The following is a 19,914-nucleotide window of genomic DNA, read 5'->3' as shown; positions in this document are numbered from 1 at the left end:
GAATTCCAAGGCCTGACACAGGGCTTGAAACCACAATCTTCTGAGGTGAGACGAGAGTGCTACCAACTGAGTCAGCCTGACGCTTGTTTTAAAAAATAAAATATAATAATAGCATTTGATAAAGCTCCTTATCACATCATTGAGACGTCTCAAAGTGCTTCAAGTGCAAGGCTTTACCATTAAACAAGAAAATATAGTACCTCAGATTCAGCTGTGGGAGTTAATGCCGGGGGCTTTACGGTTACTGCCGCTGGGACAGGGGTAACAGGCTTGGTCTCCACTTTAACCACAGTTTCTTCCACTTTCTCAGGTTCCACTCCAGTCGGAAGACCCTTATCCTGCAAAACCTAGCAAGAGACATGGCAAAAGTTAGATCTAAAGAGGTACAGCTTTCCTCCAAGTCTCTGGCTACCAAAACGCCAAGCGATTCTTCCAAGCAAGTGGTTCCAAGTCAGAGGAGAATGATCAATCACTGGCATTTATAAAATGTAACCCAGGCTTCAGTCCAACAACAACAACTTGCATTTACACAGCGCCCCTTACGCAGGGTAGCATCCCAGAACACTTGACAGTGACGGAGTACGACACAGAGCCAGAGGGAGGTGACCGTAGGCACGGTCGAACAGGAAGGTCTTCAGGCACGACCTGAAGATGGGAGAAGGAGGGGGTCAAGTTAGAGGGATAGAGGAAGAGTGTTCCAGAGTTTTGGGCGTAGTGGCTGAAAGCGCGGGATCATTTCTCAGCCATCATTTCTCCAGAACAAGTCCTCAGCTTTCAGATACCAGACTGGGCTGAGAGTTCTGGACAATCACATCCCTGACAATCACCCGGTCATTAAATAAACAGGTTTGTGGAAACAGATTCAATAACAACTTTCAAAAGGGAATTGGATAGGGACTTGAAATGGAAAACAATTGCAAGGCTATGGGGAAAGAGTCAGGGAGAATGGGACTGATTGGGCAGCTCTTCCAAAGAGCTGCCACAGACACGATGGGCAGAAAGGCCTCCTTCTGTGTGATAATATTCTATGATAACCAGCTTTGCCCCAGGATGGGGGAAAAGGGGCTTGGTTCACAGCGCAGTGAGCTCAGTGCAGGGTCATACCTTGACGGCTACGTGCAGTTTCGCTGTCTTTTTGGAAGGTCCTGATGCCTCGTAGGTTTTACCGTCGACTTCCACAGACATGGTGAAGACGGGAGCGTGCACAGGCCCGGTCTGTGAGATCAGCTTGTACTGAAGGCCTGGCCGCAACTGGTTAAGTCTCATTAATGCGTTCATGGCTTGTACAGGCTCCACTTTCTCCTCTGCCGTTGTTGCTGCCGACGCTGCCGGTAGTCGAGACACAACAAGTGAATACAAAGCTCAAAGCAGGTTTACTGAGACCGAGTGGTTAGAGATCAAAGTAAGGACAACACAGCTTTTTTAATTCTAGCTCCATTAAGATGCTGGTTTGAGACACCCTGAGTGCCCTCACTACACAGTCTGTGCTCTCTGAAGGTGCACTCAATATTTAAAGTGGCTTTGAGCTTCGAGAAATCTGCTGTCCTGCTCTCTACACGCTTGACAATTGTTGCCATCACTACTGAATTACATGGTGTGTGAGAGAGCATGTGTGAGTGTGCACGTGAGGGAGGGAGGAGGTGAGAGAGCGGGAGTGTGTGAGAGTGATGCGCGTGAGAGAGGGCTCATGAGAGTGCTTGTGTGAGAGTGCGCGTGTGAGTACTCATGAATCACTGGGTTCAGTGTCTGTACATAGGTCTGTCACTTGCCTTTCTTTTGAGTCTTCTTTTTTTTCTTGTTTGGTGACTTGTCCTCACCAGAGTCTTCGTCCATGGGGCGTTTCATCGGTGTGGTGAATGCGCTGGGAGGGATTTGAACTGTAAGAAAAAACACATCACATTTGGATGCGAGATTCAGTGGACGCTAGCCACTTCTCTGATACCTTATAAAGAATCAGCTCCATTCACATCTTCAAGACTGAGGTAGATAGCGGTTTGTTAGGTCAGGGTAGTAATAACAATAATAATCCTGGCATTTGATATAGCGCCTTATCACATCTTTGAGACGCCTCAAAGCGCTTCACAGAATACAATGTTAAGTGAATTGACTATATTTTATGGGCGTTTAAGGGTTATGGGGCAAGTGCGAGTAATTGGACTTGAGGTACAGATCAGCCACAGGCTCAAGGGGCTGAATGGCCTCCTTCTGTTTCTGTACTCTGCGGAAAAGGGAGGTAAGTGCCACTGGAAAGACTGCTCGAAAGAGCCAGCAACAACAAATGACATTTACACAGTGCCTTTCACGTCAGGAGGACGTCCCAAGGCACTGGACAGTCAGAGATCCGCATAGCAAAGACATGATGGGCCGAATGGCCTTCTCCTGCACTGTAGATGTCTATGGTTACAAACGGGCAAATGTGAGCCAGGCAACGGTGTAGGCACTACAATCGGCCACAGTGTCTGTCCACACACTGAGTGGGGTGGAGGAGAGAAAGGAGCAGGTGGACAAGCTGGAGACTCAATCACTGCCCAGCATCAGGTCAGGTCAACGCATAGGTTTTGCCAACAACAAATTACATTGGTATTGCGCCTTTCACGTCAGGAGAACCAGCCAAGGTGCTGGGAGCCCTTAACTGAGCAGCCAGTGTCAAGTCCCAATCAAATGGCCACTCGTTCGAATTAACCCAGAGTGGAAAAGAGAATAAAAGGCATGAAAATCCCATCCAAATCTTGATCCCCAAACACTACCTGTGACAAACGTGATTCGATGCCACGACTGGCAGACGCTCAAAGTCACTATTGACATTCTCCCCCCACCCCCGTGCACCAAGCTTGCTGTGCTTACCTGTGTAATCCACTGGATTCTCGTTTTTGGGTTTTTTGGGAAGCTTTGAAGGCAGCTGATCCATCCCCAAAACCTTGTGCAATTGTCCAAAAGCCGCCAGGCGCAGGGCGTGCTGAAGAAAATGATTGCAATTAAAACAACAACAAATGACACTTACACAGCGCGTCCCAGGTCGGGAGGACGTCCCAAGGCGGTGGACAGTCAGGGATTTGGACCTGAGCTGGTGTTTGGGATCGGGGGGTCGAGGGCGGGGTAGGAGGGTGGCCGAAGGAGCGGTCGAAAAAGAGGCTCTTGAGACGTGCTTCGAAGGAGAAACAGCTGCAATAATGCAAGACAGCAGCTCAGAACCCAAACTGCCCAAAGAGCAAGCGGCCATTACCTGGCCACTCTGTGTGATGTCCTCTCTCTGCTGCCTGGTCAGTGCACCGATGGCGTCTGTAGCTTCCTTTTCGCAGGGATCGTAGATACCGGGACCGTCTGAAAGAAAGAGCAGCATTAGATTCAGGCTTTAACAAGCAATAGAGATAGGAGAAATGGGAGAAATTTACTTTTGTCTGAAAATATTAATTGGCCCCATTCCCAAAAGAAGACTTTAGAGTAAAAGCTTTGTTTCCCACTGAGAAAACACGCCAAGTGCAAAGTGTGTATGGGATGCTGTCCTGAAGTAGAGTCCCATAGCTCAGTGGTTAGAGCACTCGCCTCGCGAGCGAGAGGATCTGGGTTTGATTCCCGGGCCGGGCAAAATGTTAGGTAAGTTTTCTTACTCCACACACGCCTCTGTTTACTTAGCAGTAAGTAGGGACCCGGTTGTTAGTCGATTGGCGGATCACTTTCCAGGGGTAATAATCCCTCCAAAAAAAATACAAATAAAATGGTCACTCAATCCACGACTGCTTGTGGGACACTGCTGTGCGCAATTGGCTACTGCGTCTCGCCCACAAAATACATAGTCACACCACTGGACAATACATTCCGTGAAGCACTTTGAGATGTCTCAATGAAACGTTAAGTCGCTATAATCAAACGCAAGGATTATAATAATAATAATCCTCGATGTAGCGCCTCATCATGTCTTCGAGACGCCTCAAAGTTTTTTTTTAAAAATGTTAACCTTTTGATGATAACGAATGGAGCGCTATGTAAATGTCGGCTTGTGTGGTTTACCTAGCATTAAAATCCCCGAAGCCAGGCACTCCAAGACACGTCGCATAGCCTCTCCTGCCCCCAAAGGACGGTTAGCAGTTCCAATGGCCTTTTCACAGATCAACTCCAACGGCTGGGGGGGGGGGAAAAAAGTTACCAACAAGATTCTGACCTTCCCAGACCCCAGGCTCCATTTCTTCACTGGATTGTGAAAAACAGCAGCTGTACAACAAAGAGGATCCGACCTTCTCACCCAGCCTAACGTCTGAATCTATCCCCATCCAACAACAACCGTGCATTTATATACAACAACAAGGCACTGGATTTCAGATCTGAGCTGGGGTCAGGGGAGGGGAAGGGAAGGGGGGTGGCCGATGGCATGGTCGAAGAGGAGGGTCTTGAGGCGAGACTTGAAGGAGGCTAAGGAGGGGGCGAAGCAGAGTGACTGGGGGATGGAATTCCAGAGGTTGGGGGCAGAGTGGCTGAAGGTTATCCGGCCAATGGTGGGTAGGGTGGGGGGACATGGAGCAGCCAGAGCCGGCTGAGTGGAGGTAGCGGGCGGGTTGGTAGGGGGTTAGAAAGTCGCAGAGGTAGGGTGGGGTGAGGCCATGGAGGGCTTTGTATGTGAGGACCAGGATCTTGAACTGGATCCTCTGAATGATAGGGAGCCAATGGAGTCGGGCGAGAGTGGGGGAGATGGGGTCACGGAGTTTGGTGCGGGAGAGGACACGGGCTGCAGAGTTCTGGATTATCTGCAGCTGTGGAGGGAGGAGTTGGGAAGGCCGACAAGCAGGGAGTTTGCATAGTCGAGCCTGGAGGTGATGAAGGCGTGAACAAGAGTTTCAGCGGCCTGAGGGGTGAGGTAGTGGCAGAGTCGGGCGATATTACGGAGGTGACGGAAGGCAGAGCGGGTCATGGCTTGGATGTGGGGGAGAAAAGACAGTTGAGGGTCGAACAAGACACCGAGGTTCCTGAATGGCTGGTGAGTTATAATGTGCAACCATGGAGGTTGATGCTGCCAGACCCTGAGGTGCGGAGGCGCTGATGTGAGCCATTCAGGAGGGCCTCAGTCTTGTTCACATTCAACTGTAGGAAACAACAACAACCTCATGCAGGGTACACCCCGAAACTCTGCAACTCTCTCCCTCAATCCCTCCGCCTCGCACCACTCCCACCCCACCTTCAAATCCCGCCTAAAGATCTTCCCTTTTGATTGTGCTTATGGTCACTATCCCCCCTGCCCCCCGCCTGCTCGGAGCCATACTCTGCCCGCTGTCACGCGCTCCAGGGTCCTACCCCGCGTGAAGGACGCAGTGTAAATGCAAGTTGTTGGTTTATCTGCACTTCTCCCTTCAAAGGAAACGCTCGATCCTCAACCTAGCCCTCATTACTAGAACAGGATACAACTGGACAGTTGAGGCTGCTTCTCAACGCACTACCTGGGACACGCACAACCGGCCTTTTGCGCAAGGTTTAAGATGGATTAAGGCAGTCACGACGAAAGAGAAATTTGCACACGTACCCAGCCTTTAAGCGGCGCCCAGGTCGGGACTCTTGAACACAAATCCCGCAGGACACGGATGACGATAACACAGGACTTGAGCCCGTTTGCCCTGGCCTACAAAATCACGGAGAGGGAGGGGGGTAAAGCTTAGCCGCTCGGTTAGGCAACTCGTCGCAAAACATTCACACACGTTTTAAATCTGCAGTGCTACTTTGTCAAGGGTAAAAGTTTATAGTCTTTACGTCAAAAACGTTTTTAGTATTACGTGATCGATTACTTTAACCAAAGAAAATTACTCTTAACACAAAGCAGCAACAATGCAATTATCCTCATTACATCAAGTTACATTCGAGAGTATTAACTCTTCACAGTGCCCGCCCCAGTGATATGCAGAACTGCCGTCAAGACTAACGTTATTCTCATTTACGCAAGTGCTTATTAGCAGCTGTGCCAAGACAGAAGCTAACAGTGTCGCACGCAATTAACTCTGGATCCTCTCTCTCTCTCTCTCTCTCTCTCTCGCTCTCTCACTGGTCACACACAGGTAAGTTTTAAACTGAACAGCATCGACAATTTATTACTAAATAAAACTTTTTTTTTTCTCTACTTTTTTTTTTAGACAATAATGTAAGAACAAGATGCAAACCTGGAACCATTTGGCGTGTCGCAGGGACGCCAAGGCGGTTAGGCATTTCTGCCTGTCCAATACATCCGCAGGCTCATTCACCGTTACTGTTTCTATTGATGAAGTGGAATAAGAAGACAGGCACAGTTTGACCAAGGGGTTTCTGTCATGCGGCGGGGAGCTGCAGTATCCTATTGGGCAAACAGGGCTCCCCACCAAAAAAAGTCAAGTTGTTGTGAACATCAACAAAGTCCATTAAAGCTACTCTCGAGGCTGAACAGGAAGGAAGCTGAACACTAGCTCTCTACGTGAGATGGTGGGTTATCGTGGGAGCTCAGTGTGCCTCAATATGGACTAAATATGCCTCGATATAAAGACTAAACTAGGCTTTAAATGTAGTGAACTAACTTACTCTTAACTCTCCAAGTTGAAGGTGTAAGTAAGGCTGCTGGTGAGAGACACTTATCTAAATGGCAGACTATTTGGGAGTTACATCCCTGAGCTCTGCTACCATGGGAGGGGAAAGAGCTGACCCACTGGCCATAAAGACACTGGTAAATGTGGTGCGATGTGGAGGATAGATATGTGTGTTAAACTAAGAGAAAGGGTCAGGAAGGGGGCTATCAGGCAAGCTTGGTGTCTGTCTTAAGGGGAAACCCCCTCTGCCCACGAGGTTCAGCTGCCCAGGCCCCCATGACAGAGAGCGTCCAGTTGGTCAAAGGTCCAGCGTCCCTAAAAGAATTGACAAACTAGAAGGCTTGGTAGACGTGATCAGATAGTAAATCCACAGGCAATATCAAAAAGATCAAGAACACCATCAAATATCTATATACAGTGAGAAACTGTTAAACCAGGGGGCTGTGTAAAGCAGCTCTAGGAATCACTTCCATTGGATTTTCCAGATCGAAGACCAGCATCTCAGGCTAAAGTGTTGCAGGTTTCTAAGCATCCGAGTGAGATAATTTTCTCAACATTAACATTTATTTATCAGTTTCCCACTGCATATTCAAAGCGTCACCGTCTGCACTGCAGCAAAACTGAATAGTTCCATTACTGATTTAAGAGTTTCGGATACGGTCTGTGCATCAGGGACACCAGGCAGTTCATGAACCTAGCTCACTAAAGGCTGTGACCATATTCTGACATATAGACCGAGAAGGCCTCGGATTTGATCTCTGGTCCGTGCTGGCTCAAAGGAACAGGCACAACTTGCCTCAATGTCCCCAGGGGGTTAAGAGAAGAGATAAACAGACAGGAGATTCTCCTCCTAACCGCTTATCCGTTCGCCCCCTGATGAAAATGTCAAGCGCTGAGCAGAGAGACGGTTAGTTAGGTTCAGCAGTGACCTGCCGCTGATTCATACACCAAACAGGCTTCGTAAAGTACTGCCAGCTGTGGGCAGCTGTGAAGCTCGCTCTTACTACGACTCAGTATCTTCAGCAGGCCAGTGTGTCTACAAACAGGAGATATGTGCACAGCCATATTTAGACAACGTCCACACCAATTTTTTTTTGGCAAACCCGCCACCTCGAAACCGCAGCCAGTGCCAAAAGACTTTGCAACCAATGCAACGGGTGTGAGACTCCATTTGAGGGTTCTGAGTTCATGTGTAAAAATATTTTTAAACTGCGAGCAAATTCAGCTCCAACAAAGTTTCTAAACAAAACCAATCCATCAAACTCAGAACCCAAAGCTACATAACACTGCCATAACCACCTTTACCAAGGAGGGGTGAACAATCCCTTCACCAGGTCAGACCCATCCAAAACTCTCCCAGCCTTGTCATCAGGTGGACGGACATTCTCTGAAGGTAAGCCACATTTTAAAACGTGGCCCAATAAAGGAACGGTCACCTTTGCTGCAATGCAAACTTATTCATGAATGAACCAGTGGTTTTGAACAACTTGAACACATGCACGACGGCAAAGGACAATTACCCCTAAGCCTTCTGTTACATTGCTTCAGAAGCCTTAAGTCACGTTATCACAACATTTCCAGGTGTCAATACGTACGTACTGTGTATTGGGCCATCAAATGGCTACAATTGCAGAGATAACATGTCAGGCTGATCGAATTCAAAGCTGCAGTATACTACAGGGCATTGATGCCTTAGCTGCCATATGGAGGTGCACACTTGGGCAACAGCAACAGACAACAGCTACAGGATGGGACATGGAGAACGGAAACTAACTGCAGAGACACTCCCGATAAACATGATGTCTATGGGAAATCATGCATTTTAATGCGAAACAAGCTTTTTCCCAGGCTGCAATATACAACAGTGGTGCACACTCCAGTATGGCAAAACAGGGCTGGCTGGCTGATCCCGGGCTCGCTCAGCAGGGTCAATGTTTCACAGTGGAACACTTACTCGGCTGAGATTTTTGCTACCGCTGCTTTCAGATCGATATGCAAAGCACACATCAAAGAGCTAAAGCAAATTCACCGGTGACCCTCGTTGGGTCTATATGTATTTGGTTTAGATGTAAACCCATCCCGTGGGCGCCCAACATTCAATACGTTCCCTTCCTTCCCTGCAATGCTACACTATAGCACCCGCAATGAAGTTAACAGCTGCATTCCACCTGATCAGATCTATCCCCAGATCCAAATCCAGAATGGAGCCGGGACGAGTGGATTGTTACATCCTCAGGTAAACAAACTCTCAGCTGCCAACCAGGCGTGTGAATTTGACATACTAGTGAGAGATGGGAGCCAGATTTCCTGAGGCGGGGGTGGTGTGGAGTGGTGGGGGTAACACCGGGACATTATAAATACACAAAAATACAGTCAATTCACTTTACAGTGTATTTTGTGAAGCGCTTTGAGGCGTCTCGAAGACGTGATAAGGCGCTGTATCAAATGCAAGTATTATTATCATCATCATCTTGGTAAGGGTCTCTCTCTCTCCCTATATGCATCTGCCAGTGTGCGTTTGGTACAGGAGAACAGAACACAACATTTCCCATTCAGTTCCATCTACTTCTGGGGTCGTTTGCGATCATTCCCAGGTTCGGGAGAGGAAAGGTGGCATCTGGATTTGCCTTTCAGGAACTAAGTGCAGTCTCCACAATCACCATGACGCTCAGAGAAAGGACAGCTGTATCCCCTCTGCCCCAGCTGGACTTGAACCCAACTTCATATATAATTGAACTGTACTGAAAAGACCAGTTCCCTACATGGGATTGAATGCCAGTACCCAGAGATGGAAGGACTGTATTAAATCCCTCCCTCCTATCTCCCCATACGTTACTATAATATATTGCAGCTCTAACATATTGAGGACATGACCCAAGAACAAGCTATATTGAAGGCCCAATAAACACACTGTTGTGTGGGTTGGAGAGTTCTGCCACCTTCAACCCATCCTACCTCCAGCGGCCTGCTTCTCCAACTCTTCCCGCACCAGTGGTGAAGTCAGCTTAATCTTCAGCGTCAGTGGCTCCTCTTTGTCGTTCTTTATGACAATAGCTGCATCTTGAATTGAGGCGGTAATCTCGTACTTTTCTTCAGTAATGCTCTATAGTTAATAATATTAAAGTTAAAGGATTAAAAAAAACATTGATGCCTGGAAGTCAAATATAGCAATAACACTATGGAAATTAACGAGTAGTATATCCATAGCAGGTTAGGTAGGTTCTCCCTTTCCCCCAGGCAAAGTACCAGTAATAATAATCCTTGTTTTTCATACTAGCACCTTATTACGCCATTGAGACGCCTTAAGTATTTCACATAATATAATATTAAGTGGATTGACTGTATTTTGTGGGCAAAACGCAGCAGCCAAATGCGCACAGGAGTACCTGGCATTGATTCCCGACCAGGGTGAAATATTGAGACCTTATTCCACACACACGCCTCTGTTTACCCAGCAGTAAGTAGGGACCCGGTTGTTAGTCGATTGGCAGATCGCGTTTCCGTGGGTAATAATTCCTTCAAAATAATAATAAATTGGTCAGTTCAATCCGCGACTGTTTGTGGGACACTGCTGTGTGCAATTATCTGCCCAGAAAATATACAGTCAATTCACTTGACAGTATATTCTGTGAAGCTCTTTGAGACGTCATTACAAGATTGATCCTAACAGTAATCTGCATACACACTCACACACACATCTTTTCTTACCGCAAACTGCACAGCCAGATTCTCCTTGACATTTGTTAGCAACGACTTGGTAGGTTTGTCCCGGCACAGCAGCACAAGTTCAAGATCAAGATCTCCCTTCAGCAATAGTCCTTTGGCTACCAACCCAACTCGCATCACTCCTCTCAAGGTCCTGCTGGCATTCTGCTCTGTACTCTTCTGTTCCCTGTGGCGAAGCGGTGGGGGAGAAAAGAAACTACTTTACGGCTGGGCAATCGGAAGCAATGGTTATTTTCCTACCGGAGGATTGTCCAATATAGGGGTCTCGCATCCAAGATACACAGCGAGTTGATCAGCCAATTACCCGCTAATAGCAAGCTTTCAAACAGAGTGAAAACCCTCCAATGCAGCCCAGGTATCTAGCACGCTCGAGTCAAAGCAAACAAGAACATTCCTGGGAAACGCAAGCTTTTTTTTTAAACTAACAAGTGAGTGAGCTAGCCTCATCTTAGCTCAGCACGTTTGAGACGACCACATCATACTGCTGCTCCATGGGTGGTATGGACATATCTCACACAGGAATGTGAGCAAACTGCTGCTCGAGTCTGACTGATTACACAAGTCTAAGGTTACACGAGCCACTCAATATCGGCTCCACTGGGGACATGCAGCTTCAAACCAACTAGCAGACTTCAAACCCCACCTTCGCTCGCAGGCCGTGTCCTTTGGTTCCACCGTTCAGTCCAAGATAAAACAGCTCATCATGGTCTATATTATCTATCCCCTTCAAAATCTTAAAGACCGTAATCATAATCCAATACGAGGATGGTTAACTGGCAGTAAGCATGATACGGGATACACATTCTTTCCCCATCTACAGCTGAAGTTTGCACATACACTGCTACTGTGATACCACATAGTATAACATGCGGAAAGTTTCCAATGGCGACAGTCTATGTATGGTAAGAGCGGGAAGATTACAGAATGATCACAGCTAAGTTCAGCAAAATAGAACAGTTCAATGAAAATAAAATTTGCATACATGGTAAAGTTGTCATGGTCTTCCGTTCTGTGAAAGAAAAAGAAAAATAATAGGTCACCACAGAAACAATAGCACCAGGTGGTGCCACCTTATACCTCAGTGAAGAACCTGATACACACCACTGATTTCCTTAGGAGACAAGGCCAGAAACCCACCTCGCTAACATAAGAAATGCTAGACAAAAAAGACAAAGGTCCATTTAGTTCGCCTTCCACCTTCCTGACGGTCGCTTCATATATGTCCCACACTACCTACCTGCCCGTACCCTCCGTTCCTCTGGCTCCGGTCTGCTCCACATCCCCCGCCCCAACCGCCGAATCTTGTTGTTGTTGTTGTACCTATGTACTATATCCCGTAATGTTATTTCCTAAAAGAAAACTATCTAATCTGTGTTTGAAGGAATCAACACTTCCTACTTCAACCGTCTCCCTAGGGAACACTATTTCAGTGAATGAATAGTAATCGCAGGTTTATTATTCACTCACTGAAATAATGCTTCAGTAGATCCGTTCTGAATTTACGAAACCAAGAATCTCTGTGTCCTTACTGCAACTGATTCAGAAGAAATTGGCTCACTTACTTTCTTCCCTTTCCCCACAAAAAACACTGCAAAAACCATACAGACAGCTACACTATCGGGCAAGTTATTTTGAGATAAGGATAGATTTTTTCCCTCTACCAATAATATTACAATACTGAAATATGGGACTCTCTTCAGACCTATCACTTTAATAAAATACTGGAATAAATAGTGACTTAAATTATTTGCAGTCTGTAAGCTTCTATTACATACTGCAATTAGAAATACTGAACTGACTACAAAAGGACAGGTTTTCCTGTCAGAAATAACTGTACTCTTATCGGAATCGAAGTTTCACTTCCATTTTCCGCAAAATAATAATACTTGCATTTAATGTAGAGGCTTATCACGTCTTCTAGACTTCTTAAAGCACTTCATGGGATACACTGTAAAGTGATTAACTGTATATTTTTGTAGGTGAAACGCGGCAGCCAATTGCGTACAGCAGTGTCCCACAAACAGTCGTGGATTGAGTGACTAAATTAATATTACTTTTTTTAAAATTTCTGAAGGGGTTATTACCCCCCGGTAAAGCGATCCACAACTCAACTAACAACCGGGCTCCTACTGACTGCTAGGTAAACAGAGGAGTGTGTGTGCAGTCAGGAAACTAGCCCAACGTTCCGCCCTGAAATCAAACCCAGGTCCTCTCGCTTGCGAGGCGAGTGCTCTAACCACTATGCTACAGGATTCCACAATGTAAATGACGTACCCGCTACCGATTTGACCATTTTTTCTTAATAAACTGCAAACTCTGGCCTATCATACATACCCCTCCTTGGTCTCCCCGTCCTTCGGGGCCGTCTCCATCACGTCGGTGACCTCTGCTTTGGCGTTGGCTTTCTCCTGCTCGTCCAGCCAGTCAGAAACGGCCTTGAGTGCTCTCTCTGTGTGTGATACCATGTTCTGCACGGCCTCCAGCTCCTCCTGGGTTGGGTAGATGGCAGCATGCTTGGCCATCACGTGGCGGTCATCGTTAACAAATATACGCATGGGCCGCTGGTGGGGAGAGAAGGGAGCTGCTGAAACATTCAGGCCAGTGGCTGACTACAAAGTAATTGCAACATCTGGTGCGTTCAAAACCAAATGGAAACTGTAAAACCCAGCAAACAGGTCTGGCAGAACACATCCTGTGCCACCAATATGTCAATACTGACCAGGACTTCTCTAAACAGAACACGTTCCCTTGGCTCATAAAGTTGATTCTAAAGATGCGGAGTGGGAATAGAACTGGTTTGATGCATTCCAGGCTTCAGCATAGGCTAGAGTGTGTGACTCAATGAAACCCAGACTAGTTAAATATAAAAAGTGTATTGAGACCTTCCTTGTACAGCCAGATATCAACAGTGATGAGCAGTAACACCTCCCTCTCTGTAACCACATCCTTATACGACTCCAGCATCATTTAGGTTAAGCAATCCCGAACTTCTCTTCCAGCCCGTCTCTTTTGCATCCTCATCCCTGATTCACCGTGCAACGTGCAAACTTAAATTACATTCAAAATAAAGATGTCCCTCCCGCCCACCCCCTTGTTTTATCTCCATTCTCTTGCCCAGCAACAAATAGTTACTTGGTCACTCTCACAGTATCTCAAGTCTTTAAAAGAGCAAGAATACATTTCAGATAGTCAAGAGGCTGATGAGATTACAGAGCACACTTCGGACACATAATAAAGCACCCTGTACTTACCATTGTGACTTCAGTATCCACCGGTTACTCCCCGTGCAAATCGTTGGGTATATTGTGGAGCCTTCGAATGTTCTCATCCAATGTTGTTGGGATTTCAGACCCTCCTCAACGCACACATGGACCGCAGGCACAGCTCCTTTTTATCTACAATCAAACGTACATTCAGAAACCCTGCCTTTCGCCTTCACTCCGATGGCAATTAAAGACGATCACCCAACTTTAGAAAAGGATTAAACATTTAGCCAGTCAGTGTCACATAGTTTGTTATCTCAGGCCCAATCCCCGACTGTTTAGCACCTTGGGATGGCCTCCAGTCGCGAAAGGTGCTTTACAAATGTAATTTTGTTGTTGTTATTTTCAACAACCACATTCTAACCCACATTTCAGATAATAATAATAATAATCCTTGCATTTTGATGTAGCGCCTTATCACGTCTTTGAGGCTTCCAAATCGCTTGACAGGACACATTGTAAAGTGGAGTGACCGTGCATTTTGTGGACAATCCTGTCCACAGGATTGTGGACTGGGCAGCCCAACTATTGAATTATGGAAATTATTTGGATTCAAAGTATAAAAGAGAACATGCAAAGGAGATCAGGGACTGAAAGAGTTGCAAAGAAACAGAAGATAGGTACTAAGCACATAGTGAAGCAGAGTAACAGATGTCTGGGCAAGCAAGCCCTGGGTGTGGGCAAGGTCCGAGAGGGACCACAAGGTCAGACAAAGGAGTTCAAGTCTCGGCAAGAGTCCCGTGACACGCCAGGCTCAACGCTAAGAGAAGAACTCTAAAATGTTTAGGACGAAAAATGCAACAGTTCACTCATTCACTCCGAGTCTCATCATAACCAGTATATTTAAGTCATATGGTAAAGATGAGATGATGTAAAGTTTGTAATTTATCTAATAAAATACCCAGCCTCCAGAACCTATTAAGGTATCAACACTCCAAGGTAGTTCATCTCGCCAAGAAATAGTGCTTCCGTTAGCTACCAAGCAATACTCTCTGGAGTGTACCACTTACTGTGGAAGCACTCCAGAGAAGATTTACAACTTTTGGATAGATGCCAAAGGAATGCAATTAGTAAAGTGGTACTTTTTCCTGCAGCAGCGCTGCAGTCATTAACAAAACTCACTTACCAACAGCATTTAAATTATTGAAATATCAGATGGAACACCCCCCCACCCTCGTCTCTACTCCCAGGTAGGCTGCTAGCAGCGAGAAGCCAGGCATCACCTACCAACAGATGGCACGTATTCTGCACTAAATGTTCACCTTAAAATCCGTACGAAGCACATGCTAATACCTAATTCCAGAATCCTGTGATCAACTCAAGCCCACCTTCACTAACACACAAATTGCCAAACAGTACAACATCCATTTCCAGCTCCTTCCCATAAAGTGGATTATAATAATCCTTGCATTTGATTAACCAATACTCTTAATTGCAATTGCAACCATAACAACAAGCAACAACAAATTACATTTGCATAGCATCTTTCACGTCAGGCGAAAGTCCCAAGGCGCTGGACAACCGAGGATTTGGGATCCGAGCTGGGGTTTGGGATCGGGAGGGGTTGGAGGACAGTAGCTAACAACCAACTACCGCTAAACTGCTCAGAGAATGGCTGCTATGAAGTGGTAAATTGGAAAGTTATCAAATCCAGGGGTTCCAAAGATAATTCACTAGAGGCTATTCATCATCCAAGAGGCAAACCTGTCCCGGGCACTGTGCGGATGCCATTGTGCCCACAAACTCGCCACTCTTCTTCCATTAGAAATTGTGATGAGATGAATGTGATACTGTGACCGACCCTCTGTGCGGCACAGCAAACAGAATGTGAATGTCCTGTGTAGGTAGGAGCTGATTTACAATGTACCGACAAACTATTGCCATTAAATGAATGAAAAGAAAAAGCACAGTCGTATCTAACCACTTTATCACAGCTAGTCACAATCTCCGCAACTTTAGCAATCTTCTAGCTCTGTAAACAACATAGTGCACTTTAAATAGGCATAATCCTAAAGTTCTCCCTTCACCAAAAGAAGTAAAATCTGAATCACAGCTGAGGAAGTCAAGTCAAATAGATGCTCAGACTTCAAGTGAAGACACAACAACAACATTACATTTGTATAGCGCCTTTCACGTCGGGAGGACAGTGACAGCATTTCAGTAGAGCTATGTAGAGCTTGAGGTATTCCTTGTTAGCCAGCAATACCTACCTACTGAGCACAATGTAGAGACAGTCAACATAGTATTACCAACAACTGTCAACTTTCACCCCTTACAAACCATTATCACTTCTACAGGGAGTAGCGCTTAGCAATAATTGTAATCTTTCCCCAAATGATTACGAAAAGCAGAGGCTGACCGCAGCCCCCCTACCCCACACCCACCCTCACCCCACCTCCTGCAACACCTGCGTAGACTAAAACATTAGCAACTGAACAAAAGCAGGCTACTGGTAAACAGTTCACTCATATTGATTGATGCCATTATTGGAAGGATATAGAATATTTCAGAATTAATAGCACAACCAGAGGGACAGGAGAGCAGGAAGGTCTTTGTTGCAGACTACATTTTCAAGGTACTGAAGCTCTGGTACCACACAAAACACCTCCCCCCATCGCCCCACACAGTCTGTACAGAAACAGGACCACTGCTCACATTTCAAAAGCAGCTTGTTCCAGGATGGGGCACCAACTAACGGGACGACTTAGGATCAGAAACAGAAACACAATGAAAACAAAGCGAGAGCCCAAAGGGACTTCTGCTTACACCAATATTGATAGCTGAGCAGCACATTAGAATAAGAAAAAATTCTAAAATGTCTGAGAGAAAAACATAGCCAGAGGGGAGGAAAAAGAATAATCCTTGTGCCTCAAAGCACTTCACAGAATGTACTGTAAATTGTAGTGATTGTATATTTTGTGAGCGATACAGGAACATAGAAGAAAAAAGACAGCGATCCATCCAGTCCACCCTCTACCATCCTGGTAGTCACATACTAATAATAATAATAATAATAATGGAGATGCTGAAAGCAATTAATTCTGTATCGATTAGTCTACCATCACAATGGAAAGCTTCGGGAACCCTACATGATGATGATAATAATAATCCTTGCATTTGATATACAACAACAACAAGAAGATTACATTCCACGTTGGGAGGACATCCCAAGGCGCTGGACAGAGTACAGCATTTCAGACCCGAGCTGGGAGGGGAGGGGGCCAATAGCACGGTCGAAGAGGAAGGTCTTGAGGCGGGATTTGAAGGAGGCTAAGGAGGGGTCGAGGAGGAGTGACTGGGGGATGGAATTCCAAAGGTTGGGGGCAGAGTGGCTGAAGGCTCTCCCGCCAATGGTGGGGTGGGCCAGAGCTGGCTGAGCGGAGGGAACGGGCAGGATGGTAGGAGGTTAGGAGGTCGCGACTTCTAGACGTCTCAAAGCGCTTTACAGAATATACTGCAAAGTGAATTGACTATACTTGTGGGCGAAACGAGGCAGCCAATTGTGCACAGCAGTGTCCCACAAACAGTCATGGATTGAATTGACCAATTTTATTATTGCTTTTTTTTTCTTGAGGGATTATTATCAGGAGTGTGGAGTAAGGAAACTTGCCTAACGTTTCACGCTGCCAGGAATCGAACTCAAGTCTCTCACTTGTGAGGCAAGTGCTCTAACCACTGAGTTACAGGACTTCACTGTAGATCCAAAAGGTTATTATATATACACATATATGTATGTTTAGAGAAAGGGAGTTTGCAAATCAGTTGCATTGTTTAAAACAGTATGAGACATATTAGTTTACCCGAAAGGTGCTGCACAATCAATTAATGCACTTTACAGTATATCCTGTGAAGTGATTTGAGTCGTCTCAACAATGTGATAATGCCTTTTATCAAATACAAGGATTAGTTATATTACTATTATCTATATAGGTGAGAAAATCCAGGATTGCAAATACGGGATCCCCAGACAGAGACAGAGCTCTTCAGTGACAAGTTTGCAAGAAAGCTGATAAACTGGTGATACCCAACAGCGATTAGCTGTGCGCTCACACAGATACATACACACAACAGCCAAGCCCTTGGCCATACTGCCTGTGCCTGCGACTGGAGCAGAACAAAGAAAAGCGGAGAGAGAGGGGAGGCCGCGTGAGGGGAGCAGAGCCTGAACCACCGTCTCCCCCTCTCTCACACACACAGCTAACAACTTCACACCTCTCACTAAGAACGCCTTACACACACTGAGCCCCACTAATAACCTCTCTCTCACACATACAACCTCTGTAAGAATGTCTCAAACTCACAGCCCACTAATAACCTCTCTCACACACACCAACAACCTCTCCCACACACAGCTCTAAGAATGTCTCAACAGCCCGACAACCTCTCACAAACACACACACCGACATCACACACACACAGCCCGACATCACACACACACACACACCTACATCACACACACACACAGCCCGACAACCTCTCACACACACACACACCGACATCACACACACACACACCTACATCACACACACACAGCCCGACATCATACACACACACAGCCCTACATCACACACACACACAGCCCGACATCACACACACACACACAGCCCGACATCACACACACACACAGCCCGACATCACAACACACACACCACACCACACACAGCCCGACATCACACACACACACAGCCCGACATCACACACACAGCCCGACATCACACACACACACAGCCCGACATCACACACACACACAGCCCGACATCACGCACACACACACACCTACATCACACACACACACAGCCCGACAACCTCACACACACACACACACCACACACACACACACCTACATCACACACACACAGCCCGACATCATCACACACCACCACACACACAGCCCGACATCACAACACACACACCTACATCACACACACACAGCCCGACATCACACACACACACAGCCCGACATCACACACACACACAGCCCGACAACCTCACACACACACACACAGCCCGACATCACACACACACACAGCCCGACATCACACACACACACACAGCCCGACATCACACACATACCTACATCACACACACACACAGCCCGACATCACACACACACAGATAACCTCACACACACACACAGATAATCTCATACACACACACACTGATAACCTCACACACACGCGCTTCTCACACCGCCGCCATTTTGAGCGCCGGCCGCTCTCTCGCCGCCTCATGGCACCGGCGGGAGGGAGGGAGAGAGAGAGAGAAGCCCTGGGCTCTGCGGCCTCTGACACACACACACACACAGAGTGGGGTGAAGAGGCCTCAGCGGCGGCCCTGCCCTGGGCGTCAGTTCTAACCGAAGGGCCTCGCGGTGAAGTTTCGAACTGACGCACTATTGGAGACGGCGTTAAGAGAAGCCGCCGCCTCCCTCCCTCCCTCCCTCCGGGCTCGCCTCACCCGCTCCCGGGCTCCTGTGTGAGGAGAGCCCGGGGCCCCTGACTGACTGGACTCACCGTCAGGCCCCGGCCCCGCCGCCAGACCACGGGAGAGAGAGAGAGAGACAGAGAAGAGGACAAAAAGCTCACGTGACTGCTCTCGCGCGCAGCCGTCGCGCCGCCGCCTCACCGCGCCTGCGCCACCAACCGCCGCCCGCCCACCCACGTGCCGTTCAAACCAGCCAATCAGCATGGCTCCTGCTGGGCGGGAGGCAGGCCGGAGGGGGGGGCCTGACGTCACCGCGTAAAAAAATACGCACGCACGCACGCACGCCGCGCGGAATGCTGGGTTTTGTAGTTCTGCACGCTCGCTTGTTACTCTGATCAATGCCTACACACACACACACACACCATATACTACTACTACTTGTATTTGGTAACAGCGCCTTATCAAAGCTCTTCACAGAAATATGCTGTCCAGTGAATCGACTATATATATTTTGTGGGCAAAACGCCGCAACCAATTGCGCACAGCGGCATCCCCACAAACGGTCGTGGATTGAAGCGACCAATTTATTACCGTTGCTTATTTATTTTTGAACGGATTATTACCACCAGAAAGGCGGTCCGCCAATCGACTAACAACCGAGTTCCTACTTACTGCCTCGGCAAACAGAGGCGCTCGCGCTCGCGCGCGTGTGTGTGTGTGTGGAGTAAGGAAATGCGCCCAACGTTTTGCCCTGACCCAGGTGGGAATCGAACCCAGGTCCTCTCGCTTGCAAGGCGAGTGCTCTAACCACTGAGCCACAGGACTCCACGTTGCTAATGGCAGTGGTAGTAATGGGGGGGGGGTTAAAAGAGGACTCCCAATAAATCGAGCTAAATTCACAGCCTGACAACTTGCAACAGCCGTTCCGTGTATTGACTGAAACAAAATGAAGGAGCCCGACAAGGGTG

The 19,914-nt window shown here is 47.2% G+C and overlaps 1 protein-coding gene and 1 non-coding gene across 4 annotated transcripts in view; both read right to left on the bottom strand.

Moving 5' to 3' along the window:
- The window catches only part of ilf3b (interleukin enhancer binding factor 3b), a 28,254-nt gene extending 9,085 nt beyond the window's left edge, over positions 1-19,169 (bottom strand). For 2 of the 3 annotated variants that reach the window (XM_042344670.1, XM_042344672.1), the window contains exons 1-14: positions 19,036-19,101; positions 13,511-13,654; positions 12,594-12,820; positions 11,242-11,268; positions 10,242-10,425; positions 9,489-9,636; positions 6,138-6,229; positions 5,510-5,605; positions 4,009-4,120; positions 3,224-3,321; positions 2,845-2,956; positions 1,770-1,877; positions 1,105-1,325; positions 201-347 (exon numbers count right to left, since the gene is read on the bottom strand). In XM_042344670.1, the coding sequence (XP_042200604.1) occupies positions 201-347; positions 1,105-1,325; positions 1,770-1,877; positions 2,845-2,956; positions 3,224-3,321; positions 4,009-4,120; positions 5,510-5,605; positions 6,138-6,229; positions 9,489-9,636; positions 10,242-10,425; positions 11,242-11,268; positions 12,594-12,820; positions 13,511-13,513 (1,575 nt within the window). In that variant the 5' untranslated portion in view covers positions 13,514-13,654; positions 19,036-19,101. The other variant, XM_042344671.1, reaches the window with a different exon arrangement.
- Positions 19,170-19,698: 529 nt separating this feature from the next.
- Positions 19,699-19,771, bottom strand: trnaa-ugc. The gene has a single exon. It is a non-coding gene; the product is annotated as a tRNA-Ala (tRNA).
- Positions 19,772-19,914: the final 143 nt, after the last annotated feature.

Source organism: Callorhinchus milii, unplaced genomic scaffold (genome assembly GCF_018977255.1).
Source record: "Callorhinchus milii isolate IMCB2004 unplaced genomic scaffold, IMCB_Cmil_1.0 Scaffold29, whole genome shotgun sequence".
NCBI lineage: Eukaryota > Metazoa > Chordata > Chondrichthyes > Chimaeriformes > Callorhinchidae > Callorhinchus > Callorhinchus milii.
Note: the sequence above shows the minus strand (reverse complement) of the source record. Positions and strands in the feature narration are given on the sequence as shown.